The sequence below is a fragment of the Fukomys damarensis genome, unplaced genomic scaffold (assembly GCF_012274545.1).
Source record: "Fukomys damarensis isolate Sample0158 unplaced genomic scaffold, DMR_v1.0_HiC HiC_scaffold_32, whole genome shotgun sequence".
NCBI lineage: Eukaryota > Metazoa > Chordata > Mammalia > Rodentia > Bathyergidae > Fukomys > Fukomys damarensis.
Genome location: NW_022900944.1, coordinates 8230753 through 8249116, shown reverse-complemented (window position 1 = coordinate 8249116; position 18364 = coordinate 8230753). Strand labels below are relative to the sequence as shown.

At 38.0% G+C, this 18364-nt stretch overlaps 1 protein-coding gene across 4 annotated transcripts in view; it reads left to right on the top strand.

The window, feature by feature from the left end:
• Fam13a (family with sequence similarity 13 member A) overlaps positions 1-18364 on the top strand; it is a 312174-nt gene that overhangs the window by 137870 nt on the left and 155940 nt on the right. For all 4 annotated transcript variants that reach the window (XM_010610492.3, XM_010610490.3, XM_010610489.3 and 1 more), the window contains exon 5: positions 11461-11614. In XM_010610492.3, coding sequence (XP_010608794.1) covers positions 11461-11614 — 154 coding nt within the window. The remainder of the gene's footprint in view (positions 1-11460; positions 11615-18364) is intronic.

Below are 18364 nucleotides of genomic sequence, written 5' to 3'. Positions count from 1 at the left end.
TTGTTGAACTCACATTGTCATTTGCTTGCAGAAATTGTTTGCTTTCTTCCTTCATTTCTTATGGGACTTGTTGAGTTTTCAGGAGTATTCTATTAAATTTCCAGGTGTTTCTAAATTTTCTGTGGTTTCTTCTGTGATTGATTTCAAGTTTCATTGCACAATATTCTGATAGTAAACATGGGGTGATTGCAATTCTTTTATATTTAAGCATGCCTTGTGGATAGTGTGTGGTCTATTTTGGAGAAAGTTCCATGTGCTCCTGAGAAGAATGTATACTCTGTTGTAGTAGGGTAGAACATTCTTATTTTCAAGGGCATGGTTCAGCTCTGAAATTTCTTTTAATTAATTAATTAATGTAATTCCTATTTTTTTCTTTAGTTGATCTGTTTCTTTGCCAAAGTGGAGTATTGAGGTCACCTTCTATTACTATGTATTAATGTTTATTTGATCTTGTATGTCCAACAGCGTTTGATTTTTTAAGATAAGTGCTCCAGTATTTGGGGCATACATAATTATAAGTGTTATCTCTTCTTCTTTTATTATTCCCTTAACTAGTATGTAGTGACCTTCTTTGTCTCATCTGATCGGGTTTAGCTGAAAGTTTACTTTGAGAGTAAAATTACTACCCCTACTTGTTTTGGGGATCCTAGTGCATGAAATATTGTTTTCTATCTTTTAATCTTTTTGGATTGGATGAGTTTCTTGAATGCAACAGACTGTTCGATTCTGTTTTTTGAATCAGTCTGCTAATATGTGTCTTAGTTGGAGATCTGAGTCTCTTAACATTGATAGTTATTACTGAGTGGTGCATTATTGATTTGTTCCTATTGTTTCTCTCTTTTTCGGTTGATGACTTCTTTTTATATTTTTATTTGTTTATCTGTTTACCTTGCTTGATGTATTCATTCCATCTGGATTTTTGTCTGTTGGCTTTGTCATCTCTGTAGGATATTATTGAATATTTTCTGGACTGCTGGCTTAGTGTTCATAAATCTCTTCAGTTGTCATTTCTCATGGAATGTTCTTATTTCTCTATCTATTTTGAGAGAAAGTTTTGCTGGGTATGTTGATCTACATTGGATTTTGTTTCCTTTTAAGGCTTGAAGTACTTAATTCCAAGCTCTTCTGGCCATTAAAGTTGTGTTGTTATAATTTAATGGATTCACCTTTATATGTAATGTTTTGCTTTTCTTGACAGCTATTCAATTTCTTGTTTTTTGTTGAAAATACGGCATTTTACTCACAATGTGTTGTTGGGAACTTCTTCTTTCATCATGGTTGATGTTCTATAAGACTTGCTTACTTGTGTGTTCAACTCTTTCCTCATACTTGGGAAATTTCCCATTATGATTTCTGTAAACAAATTTATGATTCCATATGTGATGTCTTTTAGTTTCTAATTACAGTAAATGCTAGTTGTCTTCTTAGGATCTTCTAGTAGAGGTTGAATGCATTTTTGTTGTTGTTGTTCTCCTAATGTTTTTAAGATTTCTCTGAGTAATTCATTTTAATTTACCATTTTGCTCTTCATTTCACAAACGCTATTCTCACATGGGTTATTTCTACAATTTATGAATTCTATACAATTTCTTATATCTGGAATCTCTGTCTGATACCTTTTCATGGATTCTGTGTCTGGAAAATTTGTCATTCATGTTTTGAGCTATTCTCATTAGTTCTTTCAATTTTTATTTTCCCCCCCAAATCCACATTATTCATTTTGTAAGATAATTTCACAAAGCTTTTGGTCATATTCTCTTTGAATTCATCAAGTTGTTGTGTGTTTTTTGTTTGTTTTGTTTTTTCAACCCTTTAATCGGTTCTTAAAGAAGCACCACCTGGTGTTTGCCTTTCTCTCCATCAGTGCCCCCTGGAATGGCCTGGTATAGTTGGGAAACCCAAGAGGTCTTTGTTGTCCTCTTTTCCCAGGTTCATGTATGTGAGTGTGTGTGTGTGTGCACATGTGTGCATGTGTGCGCGTGTGCACCTGTGTTGTGTTACATACAAACATACATGTGGTCCCCCCCTTTTTCCTTTTTTTGATGCTGAAGTTTGAGGTTAAGTAGAATGAGGAAAGGTTATAATTGATGTTAATATCTTTTTTAGTAAGATACTATACTGCCTTTCAGTCTTGTGTTTTCTCAGCTTTATTTGTCCAAAGATAATATTTACCCCTTCAGCTATTTCATTTAAATGATTTGGACTCTGTCTCTGTGTTTTGGGCAAAGATTTTTTATTATAACAACATCAACAGGTCCAATCATATATCAATTATATGAGATGAACCTTGTATTTACACTCTCACCCTTTATGAACACTCTTTGCAGCCTACAGTCAATTGTTATTAGTGGTCACTCTGAAGTGTGGACAAAGTGGATGGAAGAGATGGAGGAAGGGCTGTAAGATAAGTGTAAGTCAGCACAGGAAGAGCTGGAAAGGAGAATAACGATAGCTGAAAAAGCAGATATGAGGTCATATTCTGTTGGAATTCATTTGATTGGATTTAAGGGTTAGAGGGTTAGTGTTGAGGGTTTTAAGAAGTTTGAGGGGCAAGGACAAGATGTAGGAGGTGGGAAGTGGACTTTGTGAATGAGGAAAAATACAGGGTTGTTGGAACTTGATGTATTTGTGTACCTGTAAATTGGAAAAGAGACAAGGGAAGAAGGGGGCTGCATAAGATAAGAAAGAGAACAGAGGAACTGAATAAGGAACAGAATAGAGAGGACTGAAGGTTAATACAAGAGAAGATAGAGACAGCAGACTATAGTACAGTCAAACAAGAGGAAGAATTTTAAAATTGGAAGAAACTAGTAAAAAATAAAACAGTATTGCTACAAAAGCTTGAAGAGATAGGGACACAAAAAGAAGGAGAGAAAAGAGCAGAATCAAAGCAAAAACAACTTGAAAAATAAAATCAAAACAAAACAAAACAAAATGACTTGAAACGACAACAACACAATCCCCAGAAAACAAAAAATATCCAGGGAACCACAGATCAAAGATGCCAAAAAGAAAAAGCATGTGCAATTCACACACACCCACTATGGGAAAAAGCCCAAGCCTTCACACTGTTCCCTTCTTGCATTAGTTGCAGTCTGATGACAGGTAGCCCCAACAAATTCCCTTCTTTTCCCTTGAACTCAAAACTCAGGCAAACCCAGTCCCAAGAAATCTTCCCTTTCTCTAACTTCCCAGTGGAATTTGACCCTGGCCCTGGGCGTGGCTCTGGGAATCTTCCCCAGCCCCATGTGAGGGTGGAGTCTTCTGGGCAGGTCAGCTCACAGGCAGGTGTCTACAGTCAGCTGCCGAGCTCACCCTGGCAGGGCTCCTTGGGAATCTACCAGTGTGTTCACACTTTGGTGGGGGTTCTGCGCTACACAGCTAACGTGTCCCCTCTCAAGTGTGGGACCTCAGGCAAGACTGCGCACTGCAGAAATCCACAGATTTCTGTTTGCTTTTATATCTTTTCTTTGCCCAGAGTCGGACTGAATTCCTTTGCCCTCAGTGATTGCTGGTGAGGATGTTGCCAGGCTGCAGCATCCCGTGTTTGGAGAAGAGGTGATGGGGAGGAGGGCTGATGTTTTGGGCGTCTGACCCAGGAGTCCAGTGCCACAGAAGCTCAGTCATTCCCCCAGCCTTTTGGACAGCTCCTCTAGCAGAAGGGCGGGGCTGGAGCAGAGCACACCAGCCTGGCGCACTCTTCAGTAATCGAGATGGTAGGTTTGGGAATCATCTGCTCCCAAGCTCATTCCACTCATTGGCAGAATTCATTTCCTTTCAGTTGCATGACTAAAAACCCCAGCTTCTTACTGTGTTTTCACAGCTGGAAGCCACCAAAGATCCCCCACAGTTTCCTGTGGTGCTCTTACAGACCTTCTCCCAGCCACTCTAACAGCTCAGCAACTTATTTCCTTTAGGTCAGCAATAGAGTCTCTGCTTTGCAAAGACTGAGTCTTACATACTGTTACACCTTCATGGGAGTGACATCTATCATCTTTGTCAGATTCTACTGACTAGAACCAAGCAGGTCACTGCCCCCAAGGAGAAGGGATTATACACGGATATGACTCATTTGGGAGACACCTTAGGGCTTGTGTCCTGTGGATGATCTAGTAGGCTGAATAATGTCTTCCAGAGATACCAGGTCTTGGTCAATGGATCCTATAAAATTTAAATGAGAAAAAGAGTCTTTGTGGGTGTAATTAAGAGGATGTTGAGATAAGAGGATGAGCCTGGGTTATCTGAGTAGATACTGAATGCAATCACATGTATCCTTAGAGGAAGGAGGCAGAAGGAGATTAGATACATACCTTTGTGATGATGGGGCTGAGAAGAGTTTGAAGGCACTGGCTTTGGACGAAGATTGGTACCATGAAGCCACAGTCAAATGCTGGCAGCCACCAGAAGTGAGGGGTGTTGAACAGATTCTTCTAGAGCCGCCACAGAGAGTCTAGCTTGATTGACCCCATGACTCTGACCTGGTAATAGTAATTTTCCTGTTCAGGCATATAGGACCAGAAGACAATAGTATTTTGTTGGGACCTGTTTGTGGTAATTTTGTTACAGCCTCCACAGGACACTAATACAAATGTGTTTTAAATGTCATGTAAATGCCTTTTTTAAAAATACCTTTCATTCCTTACTCAATAAAGTTAAGTATCCTTTTAAAAGGTTACTGACTTTAGATGTTTTCCTGTGTTTTCCAATTCACGTCTGTTCTATTTTTCTTTGAGGTGCATTCTTTCTCCTAATTGCTAACCCTAGCTCAAGTGTGCATGTAGCTAAAGAAGATAGTTGTATTCTTTCAGTTTGTAGTTTGTCTTTTTACTTTGTTTATGGTAGGTTCTGATTTCAAACAGGTTTTCAACTTTCTTTGTTATGGGGCATTTTATTTTATTTATTGAGTTTATTGGTACATTTAAGGTATGCAGTACAATTACATTAATTATTGGGATCTTGTACCCTTACATGACAAGTCTTGGTACTAGTTCTTTGAGGTATCTCCATATTGATTTCCATAGTGGTTGCACCAGTCTGCACTCCCACCAACAATGGAGAAGGGTTCCTTTCTCCCCACAACCCCTCCAACATTTGTTATTGGTTGATTTCTTGATAGCACCCATTGTTTGTGGGGTGGGTGGAATTTCAGTGTTGTTTTCCTCTGCATCTTTTGAATGACCAGTGATGTGGAACATTTTTTCATATATTTACTTGCTGCTTTGACTTCTTTGTCTGAGAAATGTCTGTTCATTTCAGATGCCCATTTTTGAACTGGGTCCTTATAAATGGGGGGGCTGATTGTTTTGAGTTCTTTATATATTCTAGATAATAGTCCTTTGTCTGAGGAGCAGATGGTAAAAACTTTTTTCCCACATTGTAGATTGACTCTTAGCTCTGTTGATGGTTTCTTTTGCAGTGCAGAAGCTTTTTGATAAGATGAGATCCCAGTTGATGCTTTCTGCTAGTTTCCGTGTTACTGAGGATTTGTTCATAAAGTCTTTTCCTATGCTAATGTCTTCAAGAGTTCTGCCCAACTTATCTTCCAGCAAGTTTAGTATTTCTGTCTTAATATTTAGATCTTTAATCTTTAATCTTTAATTTAGTGCATGGTGAAAGATAAGGATCTAGTTTTAATCTTTGGCAGGATGAGATGCAGTTTTTCCAACACCATTTATTAAAGAGGCTATCTTTCCTCCAGTGGGGACGGTCAGCTCCTTTGTCAAAGATGAGGTAGCTGAGGACATCTGGAGTTGTTTTTGTGTCTCCTAGGCTGTTCCACTGATCCTCAGGTCTGTTTCTTTTCCAGTACCATGCTGTTTTTATCACAGTGGCTTTCTAGTATAGTTTCAGATTGGGAATTGTTATACCCACTGCCAGGTGTCTGTTGCCTAGGATGGCTTTTGCTATTCTAGGTCTCTTATGGTTCCAAATGAATTTTTGATTCTTTTTTCTAGTTGTGTGAAATATAGTGTTGGAATTTCAATTGGCATTGCATTGAATCTGCAAAGTAGTTTTGGTAGTATAGCCATTTTCTCTGTGTTGATTTTTCCTACCCAGGAGCAAGGGATATCTTTCCATTTTCTTATATCCTCTTCAATCGCTTTTTTCAGAGTGCTGTAGTTGTCAGTGTAGAGGTCTTTTGCTTCTTTTGTTAGATTGATTCCTAGATACTTCATTTTTTGGGATGCTACTGTGCGAGAAATTGTTTCCCTAATTTCTCTCTCAGTGAGTCTGTTCTTTGTGTACAAGAAGGCTATTGATTTTTGGGTTTCCATGTTGTATCCAGCTACTCTATTGAATCTGTCAATTAAGTGTAGAAGTCCTTTGGTGGAGTTTTTTGGATCTTCAATGAACAGTATCATATCATCAGCAAATAATGACAGTTTAATTTCTTCCTTTCCTATCTTTATTCCTTTAATTTCTTTTTCTTGTCTGATTAATATGGCTAATGTTTCCAGAACTATATCAAAGAGGAGTGGTGTTAGTGGACATCCTTGTCTTGTTCCTGATTTTAAAGTGAAGGTTTTCAGTTTTTGGCCATTTAATATGATGTTGGCTATTGGTTTTTCATAGATAGTCTTTATTAAGTTGAGATATAGACCATCTATTCCAATTTTTTTCAGGGTTTTTATCATGAATGGGTGTTGAATTTTGTCAAATGCTTTTTCTGCAACTATCAAGAGGATCATATGGATTTTGTCCTTGACTCTATTAATATAGTGTATTACATTTATTGACTTACATATGTTGAACCATCCTTGCATCCCTGGAATAAATCTGACTTGGTCAGTATGTATAATCTTCTTGATAATCCTCTGAATTCTGTTTGCTAGTAACTTATTAAGGATTTTTGCATCTGTATTCATTAAGGAGATTGGCCTGTAGTTCTCTTTTTAATTGCATCTTTCCCTTGTTTGAGAATCCAATTGATACTTGCTTCCAGGAATGAATTGGGAAGCATATCTTCCCTTTCAATTTCAATGAAAAGTCTGAAGAATAAAGGCAGTATTTCTTCTCTAAATGTCTTGTAAAATTCAGCAGTGAATCCATCAGGATCTGGGCTTTTCTTTGTTGGTAAATTTTTAATTACATTTTCAGTTTCACTGATTGTAATTCGAGTGTTTAAAATGTTTTTATCTCCTTTTTCAACTTTGGTAATTCATAAGTATCTAGAAATCTGTCCATTTCTTCTGCGTTTTCCATTTTATTAGAGTACAGGTTCTCAAAGTAAGTATTGATTATTCTCTGGATTTCTTTTGGATCTGTTGTGACTTCACCTTTTTCATTCCTAATTGGATGGATCTGAACCTTTTCTTTCCTTTTTTTGATAAGGTTAGGTAAGGGTTTATTAATTTTATTATTCTTTCAAAAAACCAACACTCCTATTCATTTATTTTTTTGTATCATTTTCTTAGTTTCCATTGCCTTGATTTCTGCTCATATCTTTATAATTTCCTCTCTTGTTTGAGCTTTGGGTTTTTCTTGCTGTTGTTTTTCTAGGAGTCTAAGATTCATCATTAGGTTGTTTATTTGAGGTAGCTCTGTTTTCCTAATGGGGGCATTCAGTGCTATGAATTTTCCATAAAGAACTGCTTTCATTGTGTCCCGTAGATTCCTGTATGTTGTATTGGCATTTTCATTTATTTGTAAAAAGTGTCTGATTTCTTCTTTAATTTCCTCTGTGATCCACTGATTGTTCAGGAGAGTGTTGTTCAATTTCCATGTGTTTGTGAAATTCCTATGGTTTCTTGTGCTATTGATCTCCAGCTTTATTGCACTATGTTCGGATAATATACAAGAAATAACTTCAATTCTTTTGCATTTATTCAAACCTGTTCTGTGAACTAGTATGTGATCTATCTTGGAGAATGACTCATGTGCAACTGAAGAGAATGTATATTCTAATTTTGTGGGGTTGAACACTCTATAGACGTCTATTAAGTCCATGCTTTCAAAATCTTAGGTGAGTTCTCGTATTTCATTGTTGATTTTTTTTTATTTTCCTTTTTTGTGGTACCAGGATTGAACTCAGGTCCTTGCGCTTGTGAGACAGGCCACCGAACCACTGAGCTAAATCCCTGGCCCTCGTTGTTGATTTTTTGCCTAGATAATCTGTGTATTTGTGAAAGTGGGGTATTTAGATTCCCCCACTATGATTGTATTAGTGCTTATTTGGTTTTTCATGTTTCTTAATATTTGTTTTATATAATTGGGAGCATTCATATTTGGAGCATATATGTTTATGATTGTCATCTCTTCCTCTTGAATTGTTCCCTTTACAAGGATGTAGTGGCCTTCTTTGTCTCTTTTCATCAGTTTTGGTTTGAAATTTGTATTGTCTGTGAATAACATTGCTACCCCTGCTTTTTTCTGAGCTCCTGTCGCATGGAGAATTGTTTTCCATCCTTTTATTTTCAGTGTATGGGCTTCTTTTTGCACTAAGTGTGTTTCTTGTATACAACATATTGTTGGATTTTGCTTCTTAATGTGTTCTGCCAATCTATTTCTCCTGATTGGTGAGTTGAGGCCATTGACATTGATGGTTATAACTGATATGTACTGATTTATTGTTGTCGTGTTATTGGCCTTTTGTTATTGAGTCTTTTTACTTTTTCCCCTTCTCCTTTTAGTTTCTTGCCTTGCCTATTTGATTTGTTCTGTTGGGCCTCATAGTGTTGTGACCTTCATTGTCCTTTTCTAGGATATTGTTTAGAATTCCTTGTAGCACTGGTTTCATATTCATGAAGTTTCTCAGGTGTTCTTTGTCATGGAAGTATCTTATTTCCCCATCCATTTTGAAAGAGAGTTTTGCAGGATACATCAGTATAGGTTGGAGGTTGTTTTCTTTTAGGACTTGGAATACCTCACTCCAGGCTCTCCTTGCCCCAAGGGTTTGTGTTGAAAAGTCTTCTGTGATTCTGATGGGCTTTCCTTTGCATGAGATTTGTTTCTTTTCTCTTACTACTTGTAGTATTTTTTTCTTCTTTTGGGTTTCTGGGATCTTGATTATTATATGTCTAGGTGTAGATTATTTTTTATCATGGCTAGTTGGAGTCCTATATGCCTCACTTATCTGAATGTCAAATTCCTCCCTTCTGTTTGGAAAGTTTTCTGTCATTAATTCTCTGAACAGCTATTTTAAGTCATTTGTATTTTCTCCTGCTACTTCATGGATTCCTATCAGTCTTATGTTATTCTTCTTTGTATCCTCTAGGAGTTGTTGGATCGATTTCTCATGTTCCCCTACTGTTATTAAGAGACCTCTCTTTTCACCGTCACTAATTGCAGTCTTATCTTCTATATCTGAGATTCTATCTTCGCTTTCTTTTAGTCTATTCCAAACACTTTCAGTGGAGTTTTTAATCTCCTGGATATCTGTTTGAATCTGTTTTATGGATTGCATTTCTTTCCTATGTTGGGCACTTATTGTTTCCATTTCTTTCTTATGCTGGACCTTCATGGCTTCTATCATGGTCCTGAGCTCATCTATTTTTTTGTCAGTTTCTGTTCTAGGGTCTCAAATCATGACTTTTCATTTTGCTCACCATCTCGATGGTTATCTGGGAAATTATTCCTGTTTTGAATTTTTCTAGAGCCTGATTGATCTGTTTTGTTACTTCCTCTGATTTGAGTTCAGGGTGTCCTGGTGGTTCAATATCAGCCTTTTCATCCTCATTTATCCTACTGTTTGCCATTGGTGAACTGGAAATCTGTCTTTGTGTCTTGCTTAAGTATTTTCTCATTTATATTTTTGTTGTTGGGATGTCCTTAGTGTAATCTCTGGGTTATCACCCAAATCTTCCTGATATAGTTGTACTTTAGCTTTTGAGTCCCTAATGACCCATAGACATTCTCATCTTCATAACATCAGAGAAAACAGCTCATCAAATCAACCACAATCCTTTATCCCAACTGATACAATCAGCAACACAATATGATCAAGCACAACTTGCAAATTGACCACTTGTGCTAGTCATTAATCTATCACCTTTAAACCATGTGAATTAAATTATAATCAAGAAGCAGTCCAAAACATGTCTGCAGTCAACAGACTTTTCAACATAGCATATTTACCATTTAGGATGGCGGCTCAGACAGAGCTAGGATGAGAAGAGTAGATAAGTAAAAGAATTGGAGAGGGTTTCACATGAAGCCAGAGGACATAGAATGAGCACACAATCTTCAGGAAACTGTTAAATTCAAAAGGGATGGACAGAGTAGAAGTATAAGGAAAAGCATGTATTCCCTTAACAGTAATAGGGGCTCACTTTCCCTTGAAACCACTGACCCCTGTGTGAGGTAGAATGACAGAAGAAAACATAAAGAATATAGCAAAAATGATAAAAGAAGTAATCTGAGTTAGGGCAGGAGCAGAAACAGAAAGGGAGATGAGGGATAATATGGTGGAACAAGAGACTGAGTTGGAGAAAGAGGACAGAAAAAAGAAAGAATTTGCAGAGTGAAATGAGGAAAAGAAAGAAAAAAAAATGAATTTGAAGGGGGCCTCTTTCAGACTATATCTCTGCTGTCATAATATACAACATGTGCAGCTATGTGCAGAACCAACAACCCTGATCTCAGCTAACTGATGGCAGAACCCCACCATGCAGATTGACCTTGGGTTGCAATGCACAGGTTGAGTTTCCCGACCACCTGAAGGGTTGAACTGCACAAAGTTCTACTACAGGTTTCCCCCGCCCTTTCTTTAAAGATGTTCAAAGTTGGGAGCTCAGAAAAATACTCTTCATGACCACCTCTGCCTCCACAGAGTGGGTCCAAAGACTGGCACAATCAGGAAGTCTGAGAGCATGGGAAGGGTTGGGGGGATCACACTACCTTCCTGGTGCTGGAGCAATGGTGGCAGCCCAGCAGGGGAGGGTGTAGCTATCCGTCCTGTGGACTGGGCCCAAGCAGGCCCTCCTGGTGCTGGAGAGATGGCAGCCTTATGGGATATTTTAAATTAACCCAACAGATGAGAGTAAAATAGATCTTCCATGTGCCCATTTTGTGGCTTCTTTTCCCCAGTAGAAGAATTCATTTTCCCCTTTTAGGTTTGTATTTTTATGCATTATCATAAAAATTCTTAAATATTGTGTTCCAGTTATTTCTGTGGCTGAATATTTTTGTCATGATAATGATGATTCCTTTTCACTTTTGCTATTGTATTCATGTTATATATAACAAGTTAAATGTCATCAGAAGACCAGCAGCATTAGTGCCACTTTGTATCATCTCCTCAAAGAGCCTGACTCTTCAATCAGCACAAACTATGGAATCAGGACTTGCAAACTCTGTGCTTGTCCCAAAAACATCATGCATCTTAACAAAGAGCTTGTTGAAAATCCCATATCTCCTTACAAGGCACATCATGAAGGAATTGTAAAAATAAGTCTGAGACCAGTGTTACTGACACTGTTATTTTTACTAAGTAATTCATCTCATTTTTTTTTTTATTTCTAGTGTGCCAAGTGGTCATGAAGGCGTGAAAGAACAGGACCTTTGCAACAAGATAATGGCTAAAATTCTAGAAAATTACAATACCCTCTTTGAAGTAGAATACACAGAAAATGATAAACAGAGATATGAGAAACAGGCCAGGCTTATCATAGTAAAAGTAAGTAACTTTGATTTTTAGTTTTCAGTATTGATATGATTTTGGTGGAAGATTTTATTTAAATTATTATTAAAATCACATATGGGGCCAAGGATTTAGCTCAGTGGTTCCATTGCCTGCCTTGCAAGTGCATGGACCTGAGTTCGATCCCTGGAACCAAAAAAACAAACAAACAAACAAAAAAATCACATGTGGATATAACTTTGGACAATTATTTTTAGGTATGCTGAGTTCTTTTGAAATATAGTCTATCCAGTGTTCATTGAGTTAGTATATATTTTGAGATTAAGAATAATAATAGTGATGTCATTTTTGCATGTTTCTACAAACAGTCCCACAAATGTGTGTGTGCACTCAGTACTCTGGTCATTCAAGTACATTGCCCTGTTTATAAAACCCTAATTTTACAGCAGGGTATGTGCATCTGACTGTATTCAAGAGAGCTAGCTTCCTACCCACATTGCACATTTCTGAGGGCAACATTATTCTTTATGTGTCTCTTGTGTCTGGCACACTTTCCAGGCAACCTCAGGTTTTAAGTCCTATGTGTTTGTTCTTGGTGACTATAATAAGTAAAGGCAGTATTTTAAATGATCTATAAAGGAGCCCCTGACAATACTATCTATGTCTCTTTACTATCTAAGTATATTTACTGATAATTTGTAGTATATCCTTTAAACATTAAGTAAATGCATGTCATTTTCTAAAGAGTACAAAGTCACAGGATAAATACCCAAACCAAATCCTCAGAAGTGGGAAAAAGAGGTAGGCATTTTATTTCTCTCTCATTTATGAAAGGTAAACTGTGATGGAGCTGATATAAAAGGTGCCCCCAAGAGCTTTCTGAGACTTGCAGATTTATAGACCACACTACTCCTGCTGATTCCTATTGCAGTGAATGACAAAACAAGAGGCGCTTGGTTTGTGCATTAGAAGAGTTTTTTAATCTCTTCTTTCAGTTGAGGCTATAACAGTGGCGGGGGGGAGAAAAAAGGTAATGGAAATCAAGTATCATCCTACCAAATGAAGAACAGAAGAGCCAAATGATGCCTTCTTAACTAGAACTTACACTATTAATACTACAGGCTCCCTACAAGATATAGAGTTCCTTTCCCAAGAACAGAAAGGAATGCAGTAGTACACCTCTTGCCTACCCCATAGAACTTTAAACCGACATTTGAGGTGAAGAGAGAATAATGGTCAGATAAAATGCTAAAATGACGTAATTGGTGAATAGTAGGTATAATCTAGATTGGAATCAACACAGATGATGAAAAGATATGCCATAGATTTATAAGAGAAAACAAGAAAAAAATGCTTCAGCTTTGCCATAGAAAAATTATTTTTAGAATTTTTTTTTTTTTTTGCACTGGGGATCGAACTCAGGTCTTTGTGCTTGTGAGGCAGGCAGAAGAACCACTGAGCTAAATCCCTGGCACCCAAATTACTTTTAAATAGAAAAAAAATTCCCCTTTAAGTTTGCCCCTCTGATGTCTGTTGCACTTTGTGGAGGATCTCTTTCAAATACAGAAAGTCAGTTGACTTTGTTTCAGCTAAATGTGTAATAAACACACTTTAGTACTTAGACTTTTAATTATGTCTCAAAAGATGATAAGTAAAGTTAAAATATAATTTCAGTGGGCCAATATGAGCTCTTAGGCACAATGAACAACTGATTACTAGAATATGCCAGTATATTTATGCAGGAAAACCACACCTGAGAAATTTGCGGAAGAGGTCTCAGCTTGGAAAGCCTTCTACTGGAGGCCAGAGCTTGCTGAGAACTAGAATGACAGTACAAGACACAAACACATTTTATATGTTAACTGTGAGAGCCAAATGGAAAGGTTCAGGTTGATGAAGCAGTTGTCTGTTGCTTTCCTAACGTGTTTCAAATCTGGCATAGAGGCAAATAATGGTCTAAACTGACACATAAACTATGTATCTGTACTGAGACAATCTCATTCTGCTAAGGCATAATCTTTGTGCATTTTTAAAAACTGATCTTGCTGGTAGTTTTTCCTTGGATCTGGACTCTAGACTGAATTGTAATTTTATCCAATGAGGATAAAAGAGAGCTCATAGAAATCTTTTTAAAAGGATGTGCCAGTGGTATTGTAGAGTTCACAATAGTAAAATGAGAACATGTTGGTCATTATTAAGTGTGTAAACCTGGACAATGCTTGTTTGTTTTTTAATTGCAAAGATCATAGAAAGATTTAGTAAACATACCTATTGATTTTGTTGTTTTGCCTTTTATTTCCTGATCTGATGGTATAAAATTCATTCATGAGCTTGGAATTCAGGTTTTTCACATGGTAGCAAACCCAAGCCTTCCCCATTGAACAGTGAATTAATATTGAATTACTCGTTTCCTTCCTATGTCTCTCGCCTCTCTTCAGTCTCCTTTAAGGAGTCTTGTCAGTCATACCTAAACATCACTGTTTTCTCAGCTTCTTCTTAGGCCTTAATTCTAGAGCTCTGCCTGCAAGCCACACATACATACCTGACTAGCAATCACTTCTCATGAATTATCTCATCTTTCCTTGCCCTTGAAGGTCTAAGACTCTGCTTTTATTCTGTGGCTTATAAATGGTCCACTTACCCACACACATTCCAGTTGATACCTATCAATCATGGTTATGTTGAAGTCTGATCCCAGCCTGATGGTATGTGGAAGTGGGGACTTTGGGAAGTAATTAGGTTGTGATGGTAGAGATCTTATGAACGAGTGTGATGCACTTACAAAAAGTTTGCTGTCTTTCCACCTTGTGTGAGGATACTGTGGGGGCCTTCACCAGAACCCAGCCATCCTGTCACCCTGATCTCTAATCTCCAGCCCCCAGAACTGGGAGAAAATTTTTCACTTACTAGTCACCCTGTCTATGTAACTTTGTTATAAGACTCCAAAAATGACTAAAACAATCTAACACCTGTTAATTTTACAATCTGGGAGTCTGTTACATCTCCTCCCTTTGTCCTCAACCTCACTAGTCCATCCTTTTCCCTCCTCTAGGTGAGAGACTATCACACTTTCAGTATCACCTGGTAACCTGGTTTAGTCCATTTGCGCTACTGTTACAGAATATCACAGACTGAGTAATCTGTAATGAAGAAATGCATTGGCTTATGGTCCTGAAAGCTGAGAAGTTCAATAGCAAGGTGCTGGCTGTGATTCTAAGATGGTGTCTTGAATGCCTTCCAGAGAAGGATTCACCTCATGCCAAATGGCAAAGGCAAAAGGGGTCCATACTTACACTTTTATAGTGGCATCAACCCCACTCATGAAGGTGGAGTCCTCCTACAGCTATCATCTCAGAGAGTTTCCACTCCCTAATACTGTTATAGTAGCAATTAAACTTTAACATGAGTTTTAGAGGGGATAAACATTCAAGCCACAGCATGACCCCAGACCTGCTGAGTCAAAAACAAATAGCAGGCTCTGAAAATTATACTTTATAAGGCTTCTCTACAAGGTGATTCTAGTGATTAGCTGAAGTTGGGAATTGATGAATCCTTCATAACTGCTGTATTTTTATAAAGGTACCAGATACGTACAAAGCCTTTAATAATTAACAAGACTACTACTACAAGGGTAAAAAGCCAATTAGAGAAGTAAATTTGCAATAGATTATTGCTCTAGAGATTTCTTGCTATTCCATATTCCACTTTTCTTTATATGATTAAATTATATATCCTTTTGTTTTTGGAAGGTTAGTAATAGTCAGCTTTTCATCACTGAAACAAAATACCCAAGAAAGTCAATTTAAAAAAGGAAAGACTTGTTTTGGCTCATGGTTTCAAAGTGAATCAGTCCACGCCTGGCTCCATTGCCCTGGGCAAACATCATGGCAACAGGAACACATGCAGAGTAAAGCTGCTTACCTCATGGCAGTCAGGAAGCAGAAAAACAGAGGAACAAAACAAGGATCCAGGGACAAAATATACTCTTCAAGGGCACACCCTCAAGGATCCACTCCTACCAACAAGGCCCCACATCCTAAAGTTTCAACCATCTCCCAATAGTGCTGCCGGCTATTGAATAACCAAGGTTATTTAGTACATGGCCTTTGGGGGCCATTGAAGATTTCAACCATAATAGAAAACCCAGAATCTGACAGCAGCCTCAATGAACCAAAGGATATGATTTTAGTATTAAATGTGTCCACCTAGATTTGCTTTTGAAAAATGAATCATAATTCTTTGTCCTTAAAAAATTAAATAATTTCAGTCTTTCACAGGAGGTTTTCCATTTGTTTAATTTTTCTGGAACTGCTAATTCTTCAGAAGGGCCTATATGATACTACTAACTGTATTTCATAGGGAAGGACCCCAAGGATATCAGAGATTAAATTATCCTCATTCAAAGAAAAAGTGGTGAGCACAAGGTGCCAAGTTTCCTGGGCCCTGTGTGTTTTGCTCTGCTGCCTCTTACTCTGCCTATACATGAAATAACACAAGGCTGAATGTTACTGATGCTAAAAAATGCCAAGCACTATGGAACCAAGAAAGAAAAGTGTTAAAAAATAAGCTGACTACTTTAAGTGGAAGCTTTGAGAAAGCAAGAAGTGACTGTGAAAAATGATAAGAATTTCAACAAGTAATGCAAGATGAATGAGTTCTAGAGATCTGTCCTACCACATCATGCTTATAGTTCAAAATACTGTATCGTTCACTTAAAATTCTGAGTAGTATCATGCTAGTGGTTCTTACCACAATCTGAAAGAAAAACAAACAACTAGAACAGAGGTTATGGAGTTAAACTTTAGATGAATGGAAGAATGCTTAAAGGCTCAAAGGGCAGGATAGATTTAACTGAAGCTGTACTTTAGATTTTGTACTTTATCCCTGTGGTACAAGCAAGAGGTTGGTATGTCTCTCAGTGTAGCACTTTGGGCATAAGCTGTCAAACAGGGCAGCTTTGTGTCTGTTTCTGTTCAGTTGTTTGTAGTGGGTAGTAGCAAAACTCACCATGTCTTCTATAATGCATTCATCAGCTTTACTTTGAGATGGGATTCCTCTACCAGGAGGCCACAGCAGGCAGAAGAAAGAGGTTTATCTCTACAACTTCTCCTTCAACTTCACTTTCTCTGCTAATCTTTAAGAGTAAACCTTAGTCCCCACTAGGCTTTTCTAGATTCTGCAGTGGTTTGGTCATACCCTCTAGTTCTATTCACTCCAATGAAAGGAATTTTGGATAGGCCTAGAAGCCTGGGAAATTTAGAGAAGTCCGTGGTCTGCCAAAGGTCTGAGAATGTATGTATTAGCCATTTACATTTTGGTCTGTATCATGCTGAATATGGCAAATGGCCATCACTCTTGGTGCTCTACAATTATTATTTCACTGAAGATGGAACTTTCTTTTCTCTCTTTCCTTGCTTTTTGTCTTTGTAGGTTTCAAAGAATGAGTATAAATGCTTTTATTTTGCCATAGTGGATTCTGCAGGCTCTTTCTGAGTAGGAGAAGCACATCTTTTGTGTAGACATCTAACAGCATGGTTTAACTTCTGACAAAATAATTCTAGATTTTCCCTTTAAAAGATGATCTCTATCCAGATTTAAGTGACATCTCTTCTATTTGTCCACTCAAGGGTGAACTTAGTCACCTAGATGTCTACATATAGAAATATGTGAAAAAATAGATGATGGATTCTAAGCTAAATTCATCTAATCCAAGAAATTACCATGCCCTCTATGAATAGAGTATTGTGGGTAAACTAGAGCATTGTTCTAGGCACAGAGAAGACAGCAGTGAAAATCTCTACTTTTACAAATTTTGTACTCTGAGGAAGATGCAACAAATAACAAATACTTTAAAACTAAAGAACAGATATTTTAAAATAAAATACAATCATACTAATCTTATGTTCTAGTGAAGATGCCATACATATTAGATATTTTTAAAATAAAATACATAATAATCTACCTCCATAGTGATGTGGTCCACAGAGAAAGACAGAGCAGGGAAGGGTAGAAGTAGCCCTAGTGGACAGAGGAGTAGCATTTGCTTAAATAGGATGATCAGAATGCTCCATTTATGGGAGATGTTTGAGCAGTGACTTGCAGGAAGTGAAGATGTGGCAGGAAGAGCGTGCTGGGCAGGGAGAAGAACAGAACAAATGCCTAGAGATGTGAGTTTGCCTGGTTGGTTTGATAGGCCGAGGTGAAAGGCTGGTGTCGTCAGACAACGGGGAGCGAGGAAATGAGATCACAGGGGCAGCAGGGGACTGGAACATGGACAGGTCACGGTAGGACAGGTCACGGTAGGGCGTGACCCCAGGTGGAGCCACTGGGCGGCATGAGCAGAAGAGTTCCATGGCCTGACTCATCTATCAGTGCTGTTCTTCTCACTGCTAGGCTGTTGAGAGCAATAGGCAGAAGTAGGGGCACCCTTGGTTGTTATCACGGGGATCCAGGTGAGAAATGATGTGATGGTCCACACCAGTGGTGCTAGTTAAGGTGGTGAGAAAAGCGGAATATGAGTGAGCATGTGCAACAGCAGTATTGTGGGAGGTGTTACAAAGAATTGTGGAGGGGGCAGATGAGCAAACTAGAGAAACAAAAGATGTGAACCCGAAGTGTGACGTTCATTTGTAGTGACTGTGCAGGTGAGGCTGTCTGTGGTGATGGCAAGACGTAGGTTGTGTTTGAGATGAGTGACTAAAATGGAGGTGGAAAGAAAATCATGGGAAAGGGAGTGGTTTGGGGAAGGGAGATCGGGATATCAGTGGTTAGTATTAACCCCATCTC